The sequence below is a fragment of the Alosa sapidissima genome, chromosome 1, assembly GCF_018492685.1.
Source record: "Alosa sapidissima isolate fAloSap1 chromosome 1, fAloSap1.pri, whole genome shotgun sequence".
In the NCBI taxonomy this organism is placed as follows: domain Eukaryota; kingdom Metazoa; phylum Chordata; class Actinopteri; order Clupeiformes; family Clupeidae; genus Alosa; species Alosa sapidissima.
This window is the reverse complement of record NC_055957.1, coordinates 12,301,041-12,325,546: the sequence shown is the minus strand read 5'-3', so window position 1 is coordinate 12,325,546 and position 24,506 is coordinate 12,301,041. Positions and strand designations below refer to the sequence as shown.

Below are 24,506 nucleotides of genomic sequence, written 5' to 3'. Positions count from 1 at the left end.
CTGGAGGATTTCACTGATGGAGCTGCGTAATCTGGCAACAAAGAGAGTGCATTAATAAAGCAACTAAGATGAAGGCTGAGTTATGAAGAGACATCAAACAGAACCTACAGTATGAGGGTCTATGAAAATTAACCGTGTTGCCCATATGTGGGACTGGTTACTGCAACACTCTGCCAATAATTGCCTAAAAAATTACTAATCAAAGAACACTATTTCTGTAGTCAGTATATACACTTAAATGGTACAATTACTGTCAAATACATTAGATATGTGAAGTGCTTCATAATTATAATCAACTTCTAAGCCTACACAAATTAATACCTCATATGAACATCACATGACACAATGAAAACTCACAGTTGTCTAACATTAATGTTTCTAACATTAAAACCATCATTATTATTGCTTCATTAAGGCAGCATGACCCAGGTTTCCAGCAGCGCACCACTTTAATAGGGCGTGTCTGAATTCTCAAACAAAAAGCACTGCCCTTGCTTCAAACACACCTTTGACAGCCCATCAGTTGGCACTCCAGGCACTTTGTTCAACCAGATTGGCCCAACCTCTCCTTCTCCGAACTGAACAAATGGCTCCATGATGAGAAATGACACCATTATTCAATGAAGTACTCAAGATGGTTCATGGCTTATGAAAGCCAGTTGTTGAACAATCATGAAATAAACACTATATAGGGAAGTCCATATCTATTTGTACTTTAATGAGGCCATTTACAATTCACTACCCCACTTTCTTACATTGCAGAGTTATCGTCTGAGTCAAATGAAGACAAAACAGCACAACAATCAATTGGCCTAATGCTGGCAAACCCATTTCTGCCACAGAAAGTATCTTCAAAGCAGATGTCATGGGTAGTCATATACAAACATCCAAATTTCTCTACCTGACTCATCATCAGCCATTTTAGCCTGTCTGTACTGTGTGGCTCGCCCAATCATGTCAGTTTGAGTGAGTAACACAGCATCAAATGCACTGCCTGACCTAATTTTCCTGTCATTTAAAACACCATCAGTTCTCAGATAAAAAAAAGAACAGTGCATTGTTTTTGTTATAATCTTCAGCATTAACTACAGCATGTTTGGAGTACTGCCAGTAGTTCACCTGTGCCAACAGGATTGTAGGACTGGAGTTTAATCCCCCCCCCCCCCCCCAACACAGGAAATGTCATTTTGCAAAAAGCCTTATTATGAAAGGATTATGCGTTTCACCCCTCAGTCGGGTGAGAGAATCTGAAGCTTGAGAAGCTTTGGGCTGTACAGCAAGCAAGCGGTTTACACAGAAAGCCTGCAATAAAGGTGTTTATATTCATGGCACAGGATCAAGACTTCTGAAGATATGGCATGATATAACAAACACACATACACACACACCAGACCATATGAATGGAATCACACACACACACACACACACACACACACACACACACACACACACAAACAATATCGGCAGGACACACTTACAGTTGTCATAGCAACACTGTTAGAATATTAAAAAAATTACAACAAAAGTATGAATCATTTTTTTTTAAGATATGTAGAGCCAATGTACCAACTGATGTGTGAAAATAGCAGCAGAAAAGGCATAGATGACAACAAAAACAAAAGTTAATTTGAAGCCATCCATCATTCCACAAAACAATATCCCTTCACAGTCACACTACTACACATAAGAAGGGAATGATAAGTCAAATTACTCTCCGTCAAGACTAACTAAAAGAAATCTTCCAGAGTACATGAATAAAACCTCAGCCTGCAAATGAGTAGCGCAGTAATGAGGGAATGAGCAGGCAATCGGTACCAAAGCAATGATTCAACAAAGCTCGCCTCGTACCTCACATCAGCACCCCTTTGAAAACAACATCGAGAAACACCCAAGGAACGATAATGTATCGAGCACAGATCTGTTTCTAAGGTGGGAAAATGTGATTGTAAGGGTCACAGTAGATACCTCAGATTAATTGCTAGAAGCCATTTGTCCAGTAGCTAGGGACATTAGAAATTCCAAAAGAAAAAGGCTTAGTTGGGTAGTCAAACCACACTTAGATGATTAAATACATTAATCATTTGGATTGGTTTATTAGAACATTAAATTCCTCAAGTTCAAGCAACATTTCAAACCTAATTTCACATTTCAAAATCGCCTTAGTTCCAATTTTATCTTCAGTAACGGTCAAGACAACGTGACTTGTGTATAAAACAGCACACCATCTCTGACTCCTATCGGCAGCTTAATCTTAGCTTAGCTCCTCTATAAACCCAGAAGGGACTCTGGCTTACAGCCTTCACTATCTCCACTATCTCCTTTCATCTCTGATGAGACCTCTGAAAACCACTCTGACTCTCCCTGTGCAAAACATAAACTTGGACAATTCTCAAAGTAACGTCCTTACCCACACACACAGAGTTACTTCTTCTTTGTGCCCATTTCCTGAATTTTCCCATGGGGATCAATAAAGTATCTATCTATCTATCTATCTATCTATCTATCTATCTATCTATCTATCTATTTCTCAAACATGCACTATTGACATTTGCATATGGAGTTAAAGGCACAGTCAAGTTCAGGGCTGTTCCTCCAGCTACATTGTTGAGAGGTTGTCCAACCAGCTGAAGGGACAGCAGCAGACCCCCACCCTCAGGCTGTAGCACGGACACACGTCAGATAGGGGTCAGGTGCATCAGCCGTCTGCTGCGGGTTTATTCCACCCCCCCCCCCCTTTGTCCAGGTTGCTCTGCTTACCTTCAGGTGACTCCTCCTGAACATATGTTCCTGTCAGGTAGCGGTGCACCAGGGCCGACTTCCCGCTCGAGAGGTTCCCCACGATGCCCTGCCAGACGACAGCAGACAATGTTTACACACACATCCGACAAGCTCTCGACAGGACGCTATTATTAGCAACCGATGTTCTGTCCATGGCACATTGACCTTTTGCATTTGGAGGCCTGTGCTTTGACAGTGAGGTGAGGGAACAAAAGAATGTTGAGAACGAATGGCATTTACGTCATAACCCTGATAAGTGAGCCAGTGCCAGATCTGTGAATCTCTCATTAGGCATGCAGTCACCGTCAGCTTTGGTCAAAAAAGGGGTCTTTGGGGTGTTCATAAACCGAATAATTGGGGTAAGTCTGAAACGCAGTGCTCAAGATTTGTATCGAGTGTATTGAGTTTTTTAAAGAGTAATACATTAGCATAGTTTCACAAGATGGGAACCAGCAAAAGGCCATCTGTACATTCACATTCACATTCCCTTAACTCCCCTGCTCCCATCACTTTCAGCCATCTCTACCTGGGAAATGAGGGAATCACAGAATCACAGTCGTCTAATAAAAAACCCTCTCCTCTCTCCTGAGCAACCAGGCTACTTTTGTCCCCCCGAAAATCGTTGCCCTCTCTCTGCCAACTTCCTGCCCCGCTGATGTGCCTCTGACCCATTCAGCTTCCTACTGCTCAAGTGGCACACAAACAGCATTGACCGACTGTGTTCCTACCGGTCACAGCTCCTCAGAAGCAGCTGGAGAGAATGAGAGGAGGAGACAAGAGTGAGGCCACTCAGTGACTGAAGCAATAGGATGTTTTTTTTGCTCTTTTCTTTTTGATAATGTGAAGATGTATGTTTCTGGGCTGATAGCATCTTGGATGCTTCCAGCCCAGAAACTTACATCTGGACTTCCATTAGACTAGTACAGTGGTTCTCAAACTGGGGGTCGCCAAAAATATTGGAGGGGGTCGCAAAATGATTTGCAGTCTGGATTAAAGACATTTTTGTAAAGGTTTTTAGTCAAAGGCTGCCACTGACTTGGCCCATGTTTTTTGGGGGATCGATTTCCATTTCGTGGAAAATGCCCAAATTAACTGGCAGTGGCGACATGTGATAAGTAGAGAAGGGAGGCACTCATCTACAGACGGTGGGGATCCACTGCTATGACGATGAGTCAGCCTACGGGTAGTAGTATCACATTAACCCATCAGCAATTAACATTGAGTATCTTTCTAAATTAAGTGAGATAAAGTCAGATTTATTAGGTTTAACATGAAGGGGTTCTTTAATCAATTGCTACATTCCAGCAACACACAGGGAGCTTCACACAGAACCCTTTAGCCACTTCCAATTCTGCCATTAGTTTGGAAAGTGATGACTTCAAATAATCAGTGGCCAGGTTTTCACCATAAAGCTTGGATTTCATAAGGAACATATGCGCTAACGATACAAATGCAAGTGCTTCTGTGTGAAGCACTGCATTCTGACTCTAGTCAGTCCACTTAACTGCACTGTTTACAGCAGACACTCTAGGCAGCTGTAGTCTCTAATGAAGTGTGTCCCTGAACGCCTAAACACAGCAGGGAGAGACAAGATGGCTTAACACCCTTCAACCCAAAACATCCATCTGATGACCAAAACGACTCCCCACAACAAGAGAACAACAGCAAACACTAATGATGCGTCTCAGCATAGAGCGAACCCTACAGCGCCAAGCTCCATGATCGCATGACGACATGCATGCGAGAGCTGGAGAGTTGGCAGCAGACTCATCCGAGGCTGAGTAAAGACTCTGCATCCAACCAAACCCACTTTCACCACGCCCCCCTCTTCACAGTCATCAGTGCCCGGGGGAAGGGTGTGTGGGGGCTGGGGAGAGGTGGGCAGCAAAGCCAGACTTGTGGGGGTGGGGTGGGGCGGAGGGGGGCATGTAACTTTTCCACTTTCAGGATTACCGTCAACCTAGGTGGTTCCCACAGGCTGGGGTGGATGAGCCCGCGTGTCTAAGGAGAACAGACTCCAACACGCAGTCGGCCTACTCTTCAGGTCTCCCACCACACCGCACCGCACCACACCACACCACACCACGACGCCCCCTCCCCTCTCACTCTCCTCAGGCCGGAGGGCGTGGGTGGGCCCCAAGTGTACGCTTGGTGCTAATTACAGGGGAGATAGCTGTGTGTGCAGTCTTAAAAGTTGGAGGAGGACAAAACAGATCCAACACAGCCAAGTCCTCCTTAAGACGGATAATAGTGTCTTGTTGTGGGAGAGCCGTAACTTTAACATGAGTAATAACATAGACTAGAGAAAAGTGGCAGAGAATGCATGTGATCGTACAGATAGGCCAAGTGAATCTAGACAATAAGTTAATGCTCTTTGTTAGTTTAAGGGTGTGACCTGGAGGCAGCTGTGAGAGGGGATAGAGTAGCAATCCTTACTGTGTATACAGACTGACTGAGATAAGACACTACACTACGACGATCACAAGATTTAATCTTTCACTCTACTGAATTTGAAAATGAAAGGTCATGCTTCACATTCCATGGCATTTTGTAACTCATAACCATGGCATTCATTCGACTAACTTATGTTTAATAGTGGAGCTTAGATATGACTGAAAAATCAGCTTTGCTGAGCAGTCATCTCATTGTTTTATTGAATGCATTTATCTAATTTCAACTGCCGATCTTTATAGCATTTTTAAGAAGTACAGTATATAGCTATTCAGCAATAGTTAATGTTCTTTATGTATTCTGTGCAACCCAGCCAAGAGTTAAGCCATAAAGGCAAAATACAGAGTCAACAGCCAGGACCAGGATTGCTTCCAAATATGTCTGCCTGTTCCTCTACGAGGAGGGTGAATGATCTTATAGGCAGCATGGTGCCATGGGATGGCAGAATGTGATGGTTATGTGCTACAGTGTATGACCGAGGGGATATTTTACTTCACCCTCATTTGCATCCTTCCATTTTACATTGTACAGCATTTTACATAAGAGAGTATGTGTAAATAATAACAAATGCAAATACAACAACATTCATCAGTAGCTAAATTATCATACAATATGCATTAGTATGCATAATTTGTTTTAGCTTTTGGGCCAGAGCGGAGTGCCTCAGTAGTATTTTCCCCCCATGTGAAGGTTTCATCTTCTTCAAACACAATAAATGTGTGTTGATGTGATGCAGGGAGCCAAAGCTTGTTATCGCTCATTCACAGGTTTGCACACAGGTACGGAAATTCTCCTATCCATTACTTCCCTTTCATGACCAAAACTGCTACCGTCCAAATTTCTTCATTCACAGCCAAGAAGTATTCTTGGTGGATTTCATGCTCAAACTATAACAAACATAAAATGATATCTGGTTGCGCTACACCAAAATATAAAATCCAGAATGTTCTATTTAATGACATTAACATATCTGTGTAACTGCCTAATTTTGACATTGTTTAATTTTAAGTTTAAGAAAACTTACCACTTTGAGCTCTGGTACTGACCGACTCAATGTCCATTCCTGACTGTTGACAAAGGAGTCTGAAAGAATAACAGAAAGAACAGAGATCAATGATAGGAGCAGCTAACACACAGGAGAGTAAGACAGACCGCCATATAAACCTGATGTTACTGAGAATGAACAGTCCTACAGAGATGCTTTTTTGCTTTGTACACATCTTCAACAAAAGATGTTCAGGATTAGCTCAAACAATTGAAGGTATGAAGGTCTGCAAAGAAAGGTCAAGTTGCACCACTTGCACACTCTTGGGAGAAAAAGGTCCATGTTGTTCATCACAAACAGCTTTTTCTATCGTGACCTTTTGGTAAATTCTATATTTTCTTCTATCATAACAGTCATGCCAACCCAGGCCAGGACCTTTTCAGATAACTATAATATATGACATGGAAAGCAAGTAGCTGGGCCTACAGTTTTGGAGGTGAGGGCTCAAAACCTGTATGTTCCTCTAATTCATGAATTACGCCAAAACTTTTTTGTTCACTCCATCAGGAGCTGAAACCAGTTGTCTTGTATGTATATAAACAGGATGTGTCACTCATTAAGTTTTTGTCATTGAGACAAGGTGTTTAGAATGAAAGCCTTGAGCTATCCACCATTTTAACAGAAACTCAGACAAGGGCATGAATGAGCCGCAGTCAAAACAAGAGGACGCCTTCAAAGCCCAACACCACCATATTTTCATTCAAGAGGCATTGTTTGCTTTTACAAGGATATTCTGGGCTTGTTGCCTTCCAACTGCAGTCAAATTCCACCCCTTTTACAATGGTGAGGCTCTCAACTTCACTAAATTCAAGTAAAACATGACATAAACCAGAAACCTAATACACTTAAACATTTCCTTCCTGTTGCAGACGTCTGAGTAATGGGTCACCTGATACCATCTGAGAGGTGGTTGTTAGGGAGATGAGTACTAAGCAGTCAAGGAGTGATTCCAATGACAAGCTAAAGGGATCACAGCCTCTGAAATGCTGCTAATAACCAGAGCTAAGCTGAACTGAGATAGGTCCCGTCAGCCAGAAAGACCTAAAGCGATGTCTTGAGAACAATAATGCTGTTTACGACCAGTGTGCATCCGTTTGGTTCCTTTCACAGGAGGGGTGTGTAGCATTAGCCAGTGATCAGAGCCAAACCCAAATTCATCAGCAGCTGGTTCAGCGTGTCTTTCGGTACATGTTGGGGCCTGTCTGCAAACACTGTGCCTGCGCCTATATTCACTGCTGTTCACACTGGTAAATATCCACTTGCTCTTTGCTGTGCTGCTGAAACGAATGGGGTGACCTGTGGTAAACTTCAATCATTAAAATATCAAATATCATATAAAATATAAAATATAAAATATATTTTCAGATTCGAGAAAGGCTTTCGATAACACAGACTTGATTCCAAGGCTTTTCTCTATTACAACGCGGCACATTTTGTCTGCTCTTTCAGCATTGAGCCAGTAGCTTGCTAAGGCTGTGGAGTCATCATTAGCATCAATCTCACCTTACAAATGAGCAAAGGCTGGCAACTCTCCTTAGTGAAACACTCACTAGAGCTGACATCACCACCCACTGCACACTACACTAATTGAGCAGGCCATCTCTGACAAACAGGCCAGCAGCTGAAAAGCATCCAGCAGGCCATCTGGGAGTCAAACATGAGTGGAGAGGTTTGCAATCAATAAGTATCCTTTCATCCCCCGTTTGCTTCAAAACATGCCATTTCAAAATCTTAAAACATACAATTTGCGTACTGATTTACTTGTCATGTTAGGAATTTGAGTGTGATTTTAACAGCGTAGCATTTCAATTGTTTGTAGATGACCGTGTGCTCCAGTGTTTCAACTTCCAACCCTCCAAAACTCATAAGTGAGACATCAGTGGAAGGGTGTTCACTCTTCCATGAACACTACCCCTGTAATATGCTGGAGACCTGCCTAGTCAAAACAACCTCCAAAATAAAATTTCAACTTTCAACTCAAGAGAGCTAAAAAGAGCTGTACGGAGTACAACCAAAAATACACCAACCCCCCAAAAATGAATGGTTTCCTGGGGACCACAGTGCAGTGGTGAGGGAGTGGGGATTGGGCCAGTCATAGTTCCCCTGTGATGACTCCGGAGGACACAGCCGCCTTTGTCCATAGTAGATGAGATGAGCGCTTGGCCAGCCTGTAGGTTGTTTGTCTTGTTTTTCACTCCACTGCTCTTGTCTGTTCCAATCAAAATGACCATTCAACTGCAACGCACCGCGGAGACATTAGAGGCCTTTATTCCAGCATTCAGAGAGCGAGGACAGCAAGCGAGAGGGGGAAGTGTTCTCGGTGTACGAGATAGTGTGTGTGTGTGTGTGTGTGTGTGTGTGTGTGTGTGTGTGTGTGTGTGTGTGTGTGTGTGTGTGTCTATGAAAGTGAGAGTGTGTATGTTACAGAAAGGATGAATGTGATTGTACAAGTGTGTGTGTGTGTGTGTGTGTGTGTGTGTGTGTGTGTGTGTGTGTGTGTGTGTGTGTGTGTGTGTGTCTATGAAAGTGAGAGTGTGTGTATGATACAGAAAGGATGAATGTGATTGTACAAGTGTGTGTGTGTGTGTGTGTGTATGAAAGTGAGAGTGTGTGTGTGTGTTACAGAAAGGATGAATGTGATTGTACAAGTGTGTGGGAGAGAGAGCGGGCAAAAAAGGGAAAAAGGGAGGAGACTGCTCAGCAATCATGACCATCACTAAACCTAATGATTAGAGAGAGAGAGAGAGAGAGAGAGAGAGAGAAGGGGGGAGAGAGAGAAGGGAGAGGGAGAGAGAGAGAGAGAGAGAGAGAGGGAGGGAGAGAGAGAGAGGGAGAGGGAGAGGGAGAGGGAGAGGGAGAGGGAGAGAGGGAGAGAGAGAGAGAGAGAGAGAGAGAGAGAGAGAGAGAGAGAGGGAAAGATTCTGAGAGGAGTAAAGACAACATGAAGGGGGAGTCAGCGACTGCTTGTCCCTTGCATGGTTTTGAGGTTTCTGATGCTTCCTTTCCCTTCAAGGGAAATGACAAGGCAAGTTGCAAACACAGGATTGCTAGAACCCATTTTTGGAACACTTCAGTGTTCACCACACAACACTCCCTCCCTGCTCTCGCTCCAGCAGCTCTCCCGCACCCACGGATCCTCTGCAGGCAAAGCCTGCTTACACACACCACTGACACAATCACCCGCCATAATCTACATATCTCTGTGCCGCTCTGTAGACAAGCCACAAAGCCCATGAGTCAATCACAAGTCTCATGGACAGCACTCCAAATCTGCACAACAGTCTGAGAGCTTATCTCTGTCAGGGGTGGAAGTAGAACGGATTTCTTACAAATGCTCCCTTCAATCTGATTCAGTGTCTACACCTGAAAACCAGCGAGCGGTGCACACCCCCCAACTGCAGACTACAGCGGACCTTATTTGGCTTAGGTTCTGGTGAGGGAGCAGAAGCGCTTGGAATCCCATTTGGTCACATGACAGAGATTTCCAGCGGAGGCCAAATTCTTTGTGGCATCCCGGCCCGCTCACTTCTGTTTGAATGCATCAGTAGGAAACCGAGGCCCAATGCTACTGAGAGTGCGGGAGAAATGGAAAGCAGCTGCACAGAAACAGCCATCAAAAGACTGATCGTGGCTTTCCAGGAGATTTAATCGGGGACTCTCTAAATGGGGAATTTCATAAAACTTCACAGAGTATTTCTTTGCTCACTTATGGCCTTTTGTCGCATCATTTATGTTAGATTATGGGGGTGTATTTTAGGATTCATTGATCGTATATTCACATGCTTTAAACAAGCTCCTCTGTGACTGAAAAGGTGTCATAATACCTCATAATCAAAATACTAATGACTCTTTGTCCCCATGTCTCAACTGACCCTAATGACTAATTCTGGTTTGCTCAATGCACTTCATCGCAATGCTTGCTTGTGTCAAGTAGTACCTGGAAAAGCATCATAATGAATCACACAGGCAATCTTTTTATCCTTAAGGGTTTCAAAACATGTTGACATCAGTTCTGCCCATGGAAAATGACACGACGTTAAGTAACAAGCCCTACAGTATTAGCAAATGTATGTCGCTTCCGACGCGAGTTCTGAGAGAATCAACATCTGCCGTAATGATCACACTGCAGTAAGTGACATTAGGAAGCGAGGGAGAGGGTGCGACCAAAGTGAAGGAAATAATGGCTTGCCACAGTCTCTATAAGTCAGAGAGCATCATTTCCTCCTCGCGACAAGTCTCCCCTGTGGCTCATGAACGTCGACTTAATGAGAGAAGTTACTGCAGTGCTTTGCAGGGGGGTGCTCCGGCTCTCCGCCTCACTGACGCACAACTCTCTGGCCCTCCACTGGGAGCCGTCCCTGCAAGAGGATCTGCTGAGGTGACTCAGTGGCTGTCAGAAACCATACCATTACATCGTCCGCTCGGTGCAGTGCCGCACTCACGCACCAGTTGCGGCTCTTGAAGCAGGAGCTGTGGGGAAAGCCTTGTCGCTCCTTCTTGTTTGATTCCCCACTGCGGAAGGCAATCGCATTAGCGGCAATGGGGCTGGTGTTTTGCTCCCCAATTTTGTGCCACGGGGGTTGCGGGATTTGTCTGATTAAACTTTATCAACGGTGAGGGTGTGGGATCCTGTCAGCTGCTCCATGTGAGACTAAGGAAAACACGTTTCATGTCTCCCCAGCTCAGTCATAAGACTTTGTGAGCTATCAAACCTTCAAAGAAACCAAACAGAAAGTTGATATTCTATAAAACTCCTGAGTATACAGACTACAGCAATTTGACAGTGTATGACATGAGCATACGTTATTAGGATGTCAGAATTCAGCACTGAGCAATATTACAATATTGTGCCCTTTGTAACACTGTGCTAATAGGGCATTCCTGTGATTTGTCCCCCTCCTTTTCACTTTGACAAGCTTTAAAATGTAGAATGCCCATTTTACTGTGGAATAATCTCCATCAAATAAAATTCTCCCTGCATCTCCTCATCCTCCTCCACCAGGCAGTCATCACAGCTGTCCTGGCCAGGCCAGGCTCAACACACCCACAGGAGGAAGCCTTTTGTTTCCTGGCAGGTGAAGACGGGCACCAGGCCTCCTTTAAGTCTTCCAGAACAGAAGGGGGGGGGCTGGGCTCTGAAGCACCTTGACTCCCTCCGCTTTTCTCACAGGCGCCTGTGTCAAACACTCAGGTAGGGGCAGGTAGGGACACGGGTGACGAGAGCCTGCCCAAAGCTCCATAACAAAGCAGCACCACAACAACAGAAAAGCACACCCATCTTAAAGAGCAGGCACCTCACACTGCTGGGCACTCCTACATTCCTGGTGCCTGAGTGCTGGTGTGCTACGCAAACAGTGCTGCATTAAAGGAGATGGAATCGAACACTGCTCGGAAGGCTCCGTTTCCTTGGAAACAGAGTTTCTATAAAAAATAAATAAATAAATGCTGCAACAAAAGACTGTTCACTAGTGATGAAAAAAAAATGCTGATCTGTTGTTTAATGTGAGAACGAAATTACAGTACTTGTCCAGAGCTGACATTTATGACACACATGTTCAACTGCAGACACCTTTTATGACAAAACAAAGAGCTTAGCTGAGCTCATTCAGCTAACATTGCATAAGGAGCCGGAATGTTTACTATGTGAGCTTGACAGCTTGCTGACAATGCTTTGTTCCCCTACACTTTAGGGTAATCCAAAACTGACCCTTAAATAGCTGCATACGCAAGAGAAGAAGGGAAGATTCTGCTTAACCCATGTAACCAAGAAGAGGTGACTTGCACAACGACTGAGCGTATGGTCAGAGGTAGAAATTATTGCTTCAGCTTGAGTCAGTGCTTTACATCAACCCACTGCACATAAGCTTTCCTAACTTAGCACTGGAAAACAGCCAGAGGACTTCCTGGCTCCTTCTGGCCACTCTAACCCTCTTCTTTTTTTTTTTTTAAAGGCTGAGACAAATTCACTGCACTGGATCTTGTTATCAAATAAACACAAAGGCCTTGAGCCTTCAAATCTACTTTTCAGAGTAATGAGGAGGAAAATGAATAATCTTTTCTACAATTTCAAAGTTGTTGCTACCGAAGATAAAGTACTACGGAGAACAGTAAATAAACTGGACTCCAGACTAGTACAAAACACTGAGGGGGAAAAAAGACCTGAAAAAGGTGCATGCCTTCAATATGCATGCATGGCTGTGCATTGCCATTATCAGATATTACAAACTATTATCTTTCAGCATTCCATTCCTCTGGCAGCTAAGAGAGCACCAAAGAGAACTAAAGATAAGAACTAATTCATGCATATAGAGAGCACGATGTGCTGCCCTGTTTGCTAACCCCTTCTATTACCGCAGATGCTTACACAAAAGACTTGGGCATCACATTCTATAGACACGTATCTGACAGGCTTATTTGAAAGGTCCTAAGGTTTGTGGTCAATGGTGTTCCTTCAAAAACCCAAGCAATTAGAAGAAACCACCGCGCAGAAGGGAGAAAAAAAGAGAAATCAATGACCAGCGAGCATGCACTCAGACAAACCACCTCCACTTAATGTGAGTTATACCATTAACCTCTGCTACATGGAGTGTGTGTGCGCAGTTTCAACCCACAGTTTTCTACCCCTGTGGACACAGTTCCAGGCCAAAATGCCAATGCTCCTTCTGTTTCCATTCTGTATTATGGAAATGCATTCCTCTCAAAGCTTGAAAGGCTAAGAAGCTACAGAGCGCAGTAATAGTTTAATTAATTTCACTGAGCTTACCTTGAACTTTACTGGTGCCAGTTCTAGCTGCTAACGTCTCTATGGTAACTGGTGGTGGCTTTTTTAGTCTTACAGGGGGATAGGTGCCAGCTGCCTGGCTGTCTACATAAAGTTCAGATTTGTTGCTGGTTGGCTGGTTTTTCCTCCTGAAACGGTTGGCAATAAGCTGCCATAGACTGGGCTCCTCTGAGGTCCGTTTCTCAGCGAGCTTGGCTGGATGGATCGGGACCTCCATCACCTTGACCTTTCCTCTGGTCTGGTACTGAATGTACTGCATCTTGCCCTGGTCCTCGTCCTTCTCGTAAGCAGGTGACAGGGCTCTCCCGGTCAGGTAAGAGAACGGCTGAGCAGCACGCAGTGCATCCTGTCCGAAACTTCTTGTGCGACTCCGTGGGTGCGACGCCAGTTCTGGTTCGGAATCGGTTCTGTTGCGGTTGCGTCTGATGCGGAGGCTGAGGGTTCGGCGTAAAGAGCCGAAGGTGCGTTTGGGGGCCTCCGGTTTACCCTCCGCGGGCACCGGTGGAGCAGGGGGAGCAACTGGCTCCTTATCCTGTGTCTGCTTGCCAAACAGCTTCCAGCGGAAGCCTCCTCGAGACAAGCTCGGCGCTTCCCTGGTGAGCACGTCCTGAGAGACACTGCACTCCTTCAGCTCCAGGACAGTCATGCTAGCAGGGCGCTGTTGCTTTTTCGAACTCCTATTCGTCCTCCATTGGACGCCATCCTTCGGGAACGGGGGCAGGCAGAAGGCAGGTGAAAGCTCCGGCTTGAGGCCGTCGACGGCCCGGAGTTCCGCTCGACGACTCCTGCGCAGAGGAACCCCTGGAGGATCTACGCCACCAGAAACAAGGGAGGAAGAGGCCTGGCCTGCCGGGGAAGAGGACAGCATACACACACTCCTGGGCCTCTGGAGCCGCCCCGGTGGGTTACTACTAGGATTCCTTTGCTGCCGTTGCTGTTCCGCTTCGGGGAGGGAGCCATACATGCTCACCACTCTCCTGCTGCCTAGGGGGTGGCTGTTGCGCAGAGTCCTTCGCAGAACCGCCACCTGGGGCCTGTTAGAGGCGTTCTCAGGGTTAGCATTGCTGTGGTCTTCCTCAGAAACCTTCGCCCGTGAGAGAGAGCTGAATTCACAAGCCTTTTCTCTAGCGTCTCCCGAGTCCTTCGAGGACTCTGACTGACAAGGCTGCTCGACTGAGATTTTGGGGAGCAGTTTAGCAAACCGGTCTGTCCTCATTCCAGGTTCGTCATCCCTCCTACTCCACCTCGGCCTCCTCCTCCCGCCTGCTAGCTCCACTGAGCCGCTTGGGGAAAGCCACCTGCCGAGCTCCTGGTCAGACGTCCCACTCCCAAGCCTGGGGCTCTCTCCTTGTCCCGGCACCTCCTGCTCTCGGCTTTCGGCCCCTCCCTTAGCCGCTCCCTCTCTGCCAGCGCAGCTTGCCGTCCCATTCAGGAAGACGGAGACGTGGAGCACGGACTTCCCAGTCGGCTGATGCCGGGCTGACATGGAGGTAGCCTCGGGGAACACATCTGTGGCCCGGCTGCTCAAAACCAGCATGGCAGCACAAGCACACATACTAACTGCTGTACAGTCACACGCACATACACATACACATACACATACACATACAAAAACTCTTCTCCTCATACACACACAAACTCTCCTCACACACACAGTTGTGGATAAACTGAGTTCTTTACGACTGCTTTCTCCACTCCTCAGTTCCAGGCTGCATTCCAAGACCAAATTTAATCTGTAACCTTTGACATGTGAGAAGAGGGGGAAAAAGCAAACTTCAAACAAGTCTAGGCTTGACCTCTACGACATCCCAGCAACCCCCCTGCTCTCACAGTGAAACTCAGACAACATTAGTGAACGTCTGCAGTCCAGCTTGGGCAAAGTTGCACAGTTCCTTGGCGAGGAAAGAGTTGAGAGGAAAAATGCCAGGTTCATCATGCAAGAAAGTACTGGAAACACGCTCAAAATTGGCTGCTTCTTCTGTTAACGGCAGGCTGCAAGTTCGGAGCAGTCCCTTAGCCGGCGGGGCAGATAAATTCCTTAATCTTTCCGTGCATGGCATGAGGGAGTGAGCCTGTTTGAACTCACAGCTGCTTCCCCTGCCTTCTGTGGGTAGTGGAAAAACAAGGAACGGAATCCCTGATTCTTCAGGCACTTACATAAAGTTCCTCCACACACCTTTTTAAAAGAGATTCCTCTCCCACAAGGGAGAAGGAAAGCATTTCCAGCCGGTCCTCTCCTAAGCACCCCAACAATTACCAAAGGGTCCCACAAACCCCCAATGAAAGGATACTTTGTACACCAAAGGGCCCCTCAATCTGGCTCACACCCCTTTTCTTTCTCTCCCTTCGCTCTCCCTCCCTCGCTGTAGCAGCAGAGCTTTCCACCAATAGATGTTCTCATCCATCTAAATGAGTGGGGGGGGGGGAAAAAAAGAGGCAAACAAAAACAGACAGCTCTTTTCCCATGCCCAAGGGTGGGGTGTGAGGAGCTGCCGTGGCTTCAGTGGTGTGCCAAACCGGGTTTTAGCCTGTGCCTGAGGCTGGAGTCATCTCAAGATTCCTGAAGGGAGGAGGACCACCTACACCAGATGCAGGTGGGCATGGAGTTTAAGTGGAGAGAGAGAGAGAGCGAGAGAGAGATACAGAGAGAGAGAGATACATACAAAGACAGAGAGAGAGAGAGATCCCATCACTGAAAATGAGCACTTAAATGGAGGAACAGTATAAACAAACCACTTGCACAATAGTATTATTATTATTACATTATTATTATTATTACATTACATTTGGCTGACGCTTTTTAACCAAAGCGACTAACAACATGGTACACTTAATAATAACTAAATAAACTAAAAAAACTAAATAACTAACCAAAGCGACTAACAACATGGTAAACAATAGTAATACTTCAAGAGAGCAATTTTGATTTTGAAAATGTTTTAATATAAATAGAAGAACATTAAAGACAATTTCAACTAATGAGTTAAAAGACCAGTCATGTTTCAATAGAGACTTTCTAGTACACCATGATTATGTCATATGTGCAATCTCCATAGATCTTCCTATCAAAGATGGTCTAGTTTCCCACAGGCTCACTACTTACATTCAAACCTGTCTGTTAATCTCCAAATCCTTACAAACACCATATGCTCATACATAAGCACACATTTGCCACAGCAGCCAGTCTGTAGTAACATGTGGGTTATACGTCAAGCTTTCCAGTCTGAGACCTGATACAACATCTAAGGGAGTAGTACATACTGGAAATTCAAATTGAAAGGCAAGTCTTAAATTGTGCTATCAAAAGGCTGGATATGGTTGGAACCACCCACTGGGAACATCTCACTGGGTTTATGCTATTGGGAACACCATGATGGCTGGAAATTATCATATGATGGTGAGGCAAAAGACATCACCACCTGGTGGTTAAAATGAGTACTGCGAAAATGTTTCAATTAACAAAGCCATTTCCACCCCAATTGTACTACTGACTAATGTGCTACTATTTGCTATGTGGGGTATTCGTTTGGCAAAGACAAAAGTGAAAGGCTGTAGTGATGATAAAAATAAACAAACTTTAAATCAGCAGTAGATTTTCGGCTAAAACTAGGGAGCTAATTGTACCTAAAAGACATACAGAAACATTGCACCTGCAGGACGGCTGACAATAACAGCTTGCTAGCATGCTAACTGGTGTCTTGGCAATGACGCTACAGATGTAGTCCTTTTCACCTTTTTTAATCTTTTATGTGCTGGACTATTACCCAAAGTATTTGGAGTAAACAGACATTGCACAAGGAGGATCACCCTTCACAGAATGAATAAGTTAAACAAAGGATAGAGAAAAAGGTCAAGAGGACAAACAACTTCATAATAAAGTCCATTGCTTCACCCAAAACAGAAATCCCTCAATTTCAGTACAGATCAAATAGCTCCAAATTAATTATATTGCGAAATTCTGGTGAAACAAAAAAAAATTCCACTCCAATTATTCATATTATCCTCCTCTGAACAACCATTGCAACAGAGGGAGAAACAGGAGATTGAATTAGATTCTCTGAATAACCTGGCCACTATTCTCATAACATTAAAGACATTTTTACCCAGCAAACAGTATAATAATGATTGATAACCAATATAACTTAAATCAATAATTTAAAGAGGCAACATCTGAGTGAGAAGAGTATACAGTATATAAGCTTCATAAATCACAGTAATTAACCGCCATTGCAAGACGACCGCAGTGGTCTTGCCACTGGGGGTGCTTTTAAGTATAGGTAAGTATATATACTCTTTTGATCCCGTGAGGGAAATTTGGTCTCTGCATTTATCCCAATCCGTGAATTAGTGAAACACACTCAGCACACAGTGAACACACAGTGAGATGAAGCACACACCGCCCTCTCTATATTATGAAAACATAACACAACACAACAGTGATGGCCTGTGTCCAAAACAAAATGAAGCGTTTTTAAAATGAAAATCTATTTAACTGGAGTATCATCAATGTTCAATGTGCCCTTGATTACCACTGAAGTTCTGGGACATTTTAGAGAAAATTATCATGATCCTCTAATTCAACTGAAGTTCAACGTCTCCAAAATGAACCTCAGAGGAATTTTCACCTTACATAACATGCTAGAGTAACCTACATGGTATGAAGGCATGTGTTATGTAATGTGTTTGTAAAAGATTCACAGGAATTCCTAGAAAGTGAAGTGGTTTTTCTGCATACCTGCATCTATAAAGCACGGGTTGGGAACAATAAGCACGTCTTCAGACAGCAGACAGTTGTCCTCATCCCACTGCACCTGTCTGGATCGCCGCCACCCCCCAAAGCACATCATTGTGGTCTGCAACAGACTCCAAGGGCCATCCATGACTCAAAACACATCCACTCATATGTGACAGGAGAAATATCCAGAATCTGGCTGGGCTATCAGCAAATGTCTCAACGTGCTGCTGATGTTGTTGTCGTCATCATTTTTTGTCCTCATCCCACTGCACATATCACATATTTTGTCCTCATCCCACTGCACATATCAGGTTTAGTTTTCCTTGATTTCTCCCACACTGACCATTAGGGCAAAAGTTCTCTTGACTCAGCAACTCTCCCTGGTTCAGCTAGCCTCTCAGCATCTTGGCAGGCTGGCTATGGCTTGAGTGACAATTCCAGGACATCGGTGTCACTAGCCTTAAGAGTGCTGCTGCTTGTGGTCAAGCATGCGAGGGATACCGGGAAGATGACTCTGGGTCCAGCGTGGAGCAGATCATTCATACTGTTGCTAATCCCAAGGAGCAGGAGGGGTCCACAGCCTTCCTAAATTTAACACAGGATTAGGCTAATCCCTAGTCATCGCAGCGATAGCATACCTGTGGAATAAGCTCTCAGCACTGACACTCCTTCTGAGAAACTGGATGACACAGAGACTCTCCACTCTCTCCGAGTGTAACTCGACCTTTCGAGGTTGTTGGAAAGTTTGTGTGAGAAAAGAGAGAAGGAGATAAATATCTCAAATTGCCGGGGGTGTGTCCTCCGGGGAAGTTGTAATGGTTTAGGTTTAGGTGCAGCACGCTTTCCATCACGCAATTCCAGTTTTTCTGGAGTGTGATACGCTGCCAAAGGTGAACACACCAATCTCCATTCCTCTCTAGTCAACGTGAGAACAGCTGGACTACCACAAACATGTTTTACTTCTGTTACGTCATCACAAGACAGAGAAATGGGTAAAAGACTTATTTATTTTACACGTTAAGCTACATGTAAGAAATTACACTCCAGTTCATCAAATTTGACAAGTCCTAAAATGAAGAATTGATGAGATGTATTTACATTACATTACATTACATTACATTTAGCAGACACTTCTTGACCGAAGTGACTTACATATGTCAGCTATATTACAAGGGATCACATTGTCCCCGGAGCAACTTGGGGTTAAGTGCCTTGCTCAAGGGCACAACGGTGGAAGCCGGGAATTGAACCGACAACTTTCAGGCTACTGCACGCTAGCCCAGCTCCTTAACCACTACACTACCACCGCCCTACAGGCTACTGCACGCTAGCCCAGCTCCTTAACCACTACACTACCACCGCCCTATTTGTTAGGCAACAGATATTAGCACCAAATCCTAGACAAAGTCCGCAAAAAATAAAATAAATATATTGACGACACTGGGATTTTAATGGCTTGAAACACAAATATAACCTTCAGCGGCAATAATGAAAGTGCACTGGCATGTCAATTGGAAAATTACTGAGTACAATGTACCCTTTAGTAACTGAGTCAATTAACCTGTTTGAAAACTTCTCTGCATACATCAATGGCCAAAAGACAAGGGGGCACAGAGGAACATACCATCAAAATATCTTTCATAACTATATCTTTAATAAAAAAAAACATCTATTCGCTATTCACCAGGCTAGATTAATTAAATCAGATACCAGGGACATCATGCAGGGGCCTCAAAAGCACAGAGAATAAATATTAAATGAGAGATAAAAACAAACAGTTCTTTTACCTCAGATTTAATTACAAAGTCCTGTGGAAATGCGTTTTCCTTCACTTGCACTCCAACTACCTTCTGAAAATAAATTTGTTTGGGCACCCTTCAGGGAACTGGGGCCTACAAGTCTAATTAAAATAGTTTTTATAGCAGCAACTCATTAAGAGCACATAATGGAGTTCTTTGCTTTTTTCCTCCTTGCCTCCATTAACACATTCATAGAACCAGTGAAGGAGGTGACAGCAAATCTGCTCCATTTCTTTTCCTACATTTTTGGTTTTAATGATACAAGAAAGCTCCACAGACATTTCATTTCTATTCTGATCGTGCTGGTTTGCTGTACATGGACTAAACCTAGTTGTAGACTAAAAGGAACTAAAATGGAAAACGCCACTGGAAAAAAACTTTTAGTCTACGACTAGGCTTAACCCATGTAAGGAAATTTTTATGCATTCTAGCTACTGTCAGTGACGCGAGAGAACTTAAGTTATTAGGAATGCCAGTGTCATTCATTTATTTTACATGTCTTACAACATATATACATGCATTCACAGTCGAGTGAAATCAGATATAAGCATACAAAGGCGCTTAGAACTCACGTTAAGCCGATGGTAGCACACTGAATGCAAATGCGCGATTTGATGCAGGCAAACGTATTGACTGTTACGAAGGTTTTATAGCAATATTATAAATGTGGCGACAGAATAGCCTAGAACTTGGGTAAGCCTTGCGTTTAGTAGCCTAATTGCGGTGATAGCCAAAACTAATGTGAATCATGGACTATCCTACAACCAAAGAAAGTAAAGGTGATTAGTAGGCCTACCTGCGTTAGCCAAATAAAGGACGGGACTGCACCCTTCACAAACCGTAAAATAAAGTTTATTAGTTTTACAGTTGACAGTTCACCATCAGTCCACACAAACAATTCTGGCTTCCTTGCACCAGCCATTTCGTCGTAGCCTATTCTGTCTGTTTGTAAAGCGCAAGTTTTGGTCAATTTCTGTAAAGAAACAGTGCCACCTATAGGCCTGGGGTATGAAGTGTTGAGTCGTGTTGCGATGGATCCGTTTGGACACAAATATTCTTGATACGGTTCCAGGGAAGACGGAGGAAAAAAAGATCGGTTTGGTACGTGTGGACTAGGCCTCAGATAGAGAGAGAAGAACACATTAACACTTACACACACAAAGAAGGATCGCTACCATCAGCACTAGCTCGCCGAGGTTTGGAGCTCACTGAGAAAGTCTATAACAGCAAGGTTGAGAGAAAACTCCTTCTTGTAGTCACATCCTCACGAGTTATTCTCCACTTTCTATTCCATCTCTCTGTGCCATCCCCACTCAGCTCATTTGTCTGGCGCTAGTAGGCATTCATAATCAGACACTAATCAACACTAATACTGTCCTGCAGGCGCACAGAAAGGGATATTAAACACCACTACAAAAAGTACTGACACAGAGCAGCAGGGTTTCAATGCACTACAACACACACACACACACACACACACACACACACACACACACACACACGCCTCTGGCAAACCTTACTGCTTTGCACAGTTCTTCTCCTTGACCATAGGACTCATCAAAGCCTTGTCTGCACTGAGGTGAGGCTGCCTGGCCAGTCTGAATGTACCACTGCAGCTGTGCGCTCAGAGCCCTTCGCCAGGGCACCTCGTTCCACCCTGCTTAGAGTGGTCTATGTGTGTGTCACTTCCTCGCCAGTACCAGGTCATACCCATCACCCACAGACTCTCCTGTTCCCTGAGCAGCTCTGCATCCACACAGCCAACTACTTCAACACTGCACTCCTAAGAGTTAATGTGCTGTGTGATGAAGACTTATACGGCCATTTGACTTTTGCTACTTTTTCATTTTCAATTATGCACTCCATTTGGTATTCTGCTGGGACAGATCCATAAGCCCTCTCTTATCTGTTTAGTCTGGGTCATCCGTCCTTGCTCAGAGGCTGTTCCAGTCTTTGCTTTTACCCTTTAGCTGTAGCCCTCTTAGCTCTGCAAGACCTCATCCACAAAGATCTAATGGGTCCTTTCAAATATAGGTCTGGTAGTTAGTGCCCCTTTAGTTTTAGTTGTGTGCGCGTTTCATGACTGCATGCTTAAAATACATTTTGCTTTCCTATTTCTTTTAAGTCTTTTGATACACGCTGACTACCTAATGGATACAAGCAAACGTAAAGACACATCTACACAGTGCTTGCCTCAAAAGCAGAGGGGCGGCTTCTCTCATTAGACACCATGCACTCCACCTGCTGCGACCACATGGGGGCGCTCACGTGCCTTCTGGTGGAAACTACTGGAGGCAGTTCACTCCATCCTCTTAGACACCAGGAGCTGGGGAAGTCAGGAGACCAGGCAGGCCCAGCTTACATAAGCAGACACACTTCATCTACAGTCCCCCCCCCCCCCCCCCCCCCCCCAACCCCACCACCGGTGTTCTGGATGCACTCTCCCTCACTGCAGTGACCAGCCTGGCCAAATGCATGGAGAGACAGAGCCAACTAGAGAAGAGAAAAGTGCAGAGAGAGAGATAGATAGAGAGACAGAGAATGAGGATGTTGCAGCAATGTTACACAACATGGCATTGGCTCAAAAGGCAGGTCTTTGGAATAGTGAAAGAAGCTTCTGGTGTCTCACCAAAGCTGAAGTATACAATTAATTTCTGCGCAAACGGAGCTCAATAATGCCTCATGGCACCGCTGCAGAGGTAGATAAAGGAGGCACAGATTTCCAGCTCTGATGTTAAGCACATTTGAAATGATCTTCCCTCTTCTGGCTTTGAAACAGAAGCCAGAATTTACATCCTGTATACGAACAGAATAGCTGATGGCTGCCTCGACAAACTGAGCCTTCAGCATCTTTTATAATAGTTGATGATGTGATTTGGTTTATATAGGACTAATATTTCTGTGCTTGTTCCATTTGTTCTCATAGCAATGCCCATTTGGTTCAACTGACATTTTTTATTCTACGGATGATAGTTTCTTTTCCACAAATGCTGAAATTACAACAAAAACGGATAGCATTTAAGCAACGTATTGTGACTAACTGCATTCCCAACTAGATTTATTTAGAAAGATGCCAAATACACACAAAATAGCTGCATTCACAAGACGAAAAGTGTTCCCTTGTTGACAGATGCATTTACAGTGAATAGGCTATAGTCCTTGTATGGCTAATTTATCCATTTGCATTTCAACTGATTCTGATTTCTGATTGTGGTAGTAGCTGAACAAAAACATATGCCTTTTTCACTGTTTCATGAGTTTGAACATTCTTGACAACTCAAAAGCAGACCAGCTGCAAGACAATTAGCCCAGGATCACATAAGGGAAGACACACTGCTTTTGTTTGCTTTACTTTGGCTACATAAATATTCTGCAAAGAGAAACAATAAATGATCAAAGTGCTTTGAGAACCTCAAACAGCACCATGACAACAATGGTCGACTTTCTAGATAGTCCCTCGTACTGTACACTAAGGGAGGAGAGAGGAGAAAATCCTTATACAATTCTACAAAATACAAACATAATTCAAATACGAGTCTAGACTGCTTAAAGTGGGCATATCATGGTGACAAGGTGACGTGCTTAATTACTACTGAATTAGAACAAGGCTTGCTGGGGGGGAAATACACTGGCCAAGTAATCTTTATAAAGTTTCAAAGCTGTGTCTCCATCTCCCAAGTCGGCAACCTTTGTGTGCCATCTTGCACAGGAGACGTAGCCCAGAGAATCTCTAACGGCTTGTCTCTGCAATCGTCATGGGAGGCAAACAGAGACTGGGTAATTAGTCTCTCGGGTGTCAGACGACTGTTTTGGACCGATTGAGCGTCAAGCAGTTGAGTCAAGCGCAGAGCACCCCCCACAGAAATGGATCGTGACTCAAGAGGTGAGAAAGTGATACGCATCAGCTTCACCCCCCAACACACACACACACACACACACACATTTCACAACCAGCACACACTCACAGCCGCCGATGCTGGAGATGTCTCTTACGCAAGTACCACTATCATCACTAATGTCATCCTCAACAACACCATCATCATCATCATCATCATCATCACCTCCATCATCAGAATCTGCAGATGCAGTAAGAGTGAGCTTGCCTTCCCCTGGCTGTTTGTCACCATGGCAATGGGAGCTTTCATTCACCTCTGTGCTCTGCTCTGACATGTGGCGGCGCCATGAAAAATGCATGAGAACAGCTTAGCGAAAGGAGTTCAACAGCCCTGTCGTCAAACCAGTGAACAAATGAACCAGAACATCTCCAGTCTGGGACTGCTGTTTACTCTATATGCCTGTGTGTGTGTGTGTGTGTGTGTGTGTTCACAACTCTAAAAATAAAGTTTGTCTTGGCCACGATGGCCGTGGTTAACTTCTCTTGTCTTATGTCACGAAGATTACATAAATGCATCAAAAATAATTCGCACCACCAGTCAACAGTTTATGTCAGTGAGTGGACACTGTTTTTCTGTGAGAGAACAGCTTGCAGAGGCAATGCCAGCCTAAATACATCTCCACTGCAGGGCCACTTCATGACATCCGACCAGATTAGCAGGGAACTATGAGAGAAACAACATGATAAATATGAAAGAGAACATTTCAGAGGAACACTTAATTCGGGTCTCTAAGGGCAGTGACAACATGAAGGGCTTCCTGGGACAGAGGTGAACTTCATGATGAGGACATGGCTCAGCGTCCTGGCAGGGGCAGTCAGCATGTGAACTGCCCTCTTTTATTACCATAACAACTTCCATTTCAATGGCCAACCACTCTTGCGTATGAGTGTTTACATTACAAGTCCACTCAACAGATATTAACTTTACCAATGGAAGCATTTCCAAGTACTGAAGAGTCCAAGTAGCCTACTACATTTATGAATTGTTTGTCTACAGTATACGTAAGTTTGCCTTTATATGT

At 44.4% G+C, this 24,506-nt stretch overlaps 1 protein-coding gene across 1 annotated transcript in view; it reads right to left on the bottom strand.

Annotated features, from left to right (window-relative positions):
* agap3 (ArfGAP with GTPase domain, ankyrin repeat and PH domain 3) overlaps positions 1 to 24,506 on the bottom strand; it is a 130,237-nt gene that overhangs the window by 64,720 nt on the left and 41,011 nt on the right. The window contains 2 exon segments of the mRNA XM_042076974.1: positions 2,758 to 2,845; positions 6,254 to 6,312. Coding sequence (XP_041932908.1) covers positions 2,758 to 2,845; positions 6,254 to 6,312 — 147 coding nt within the window.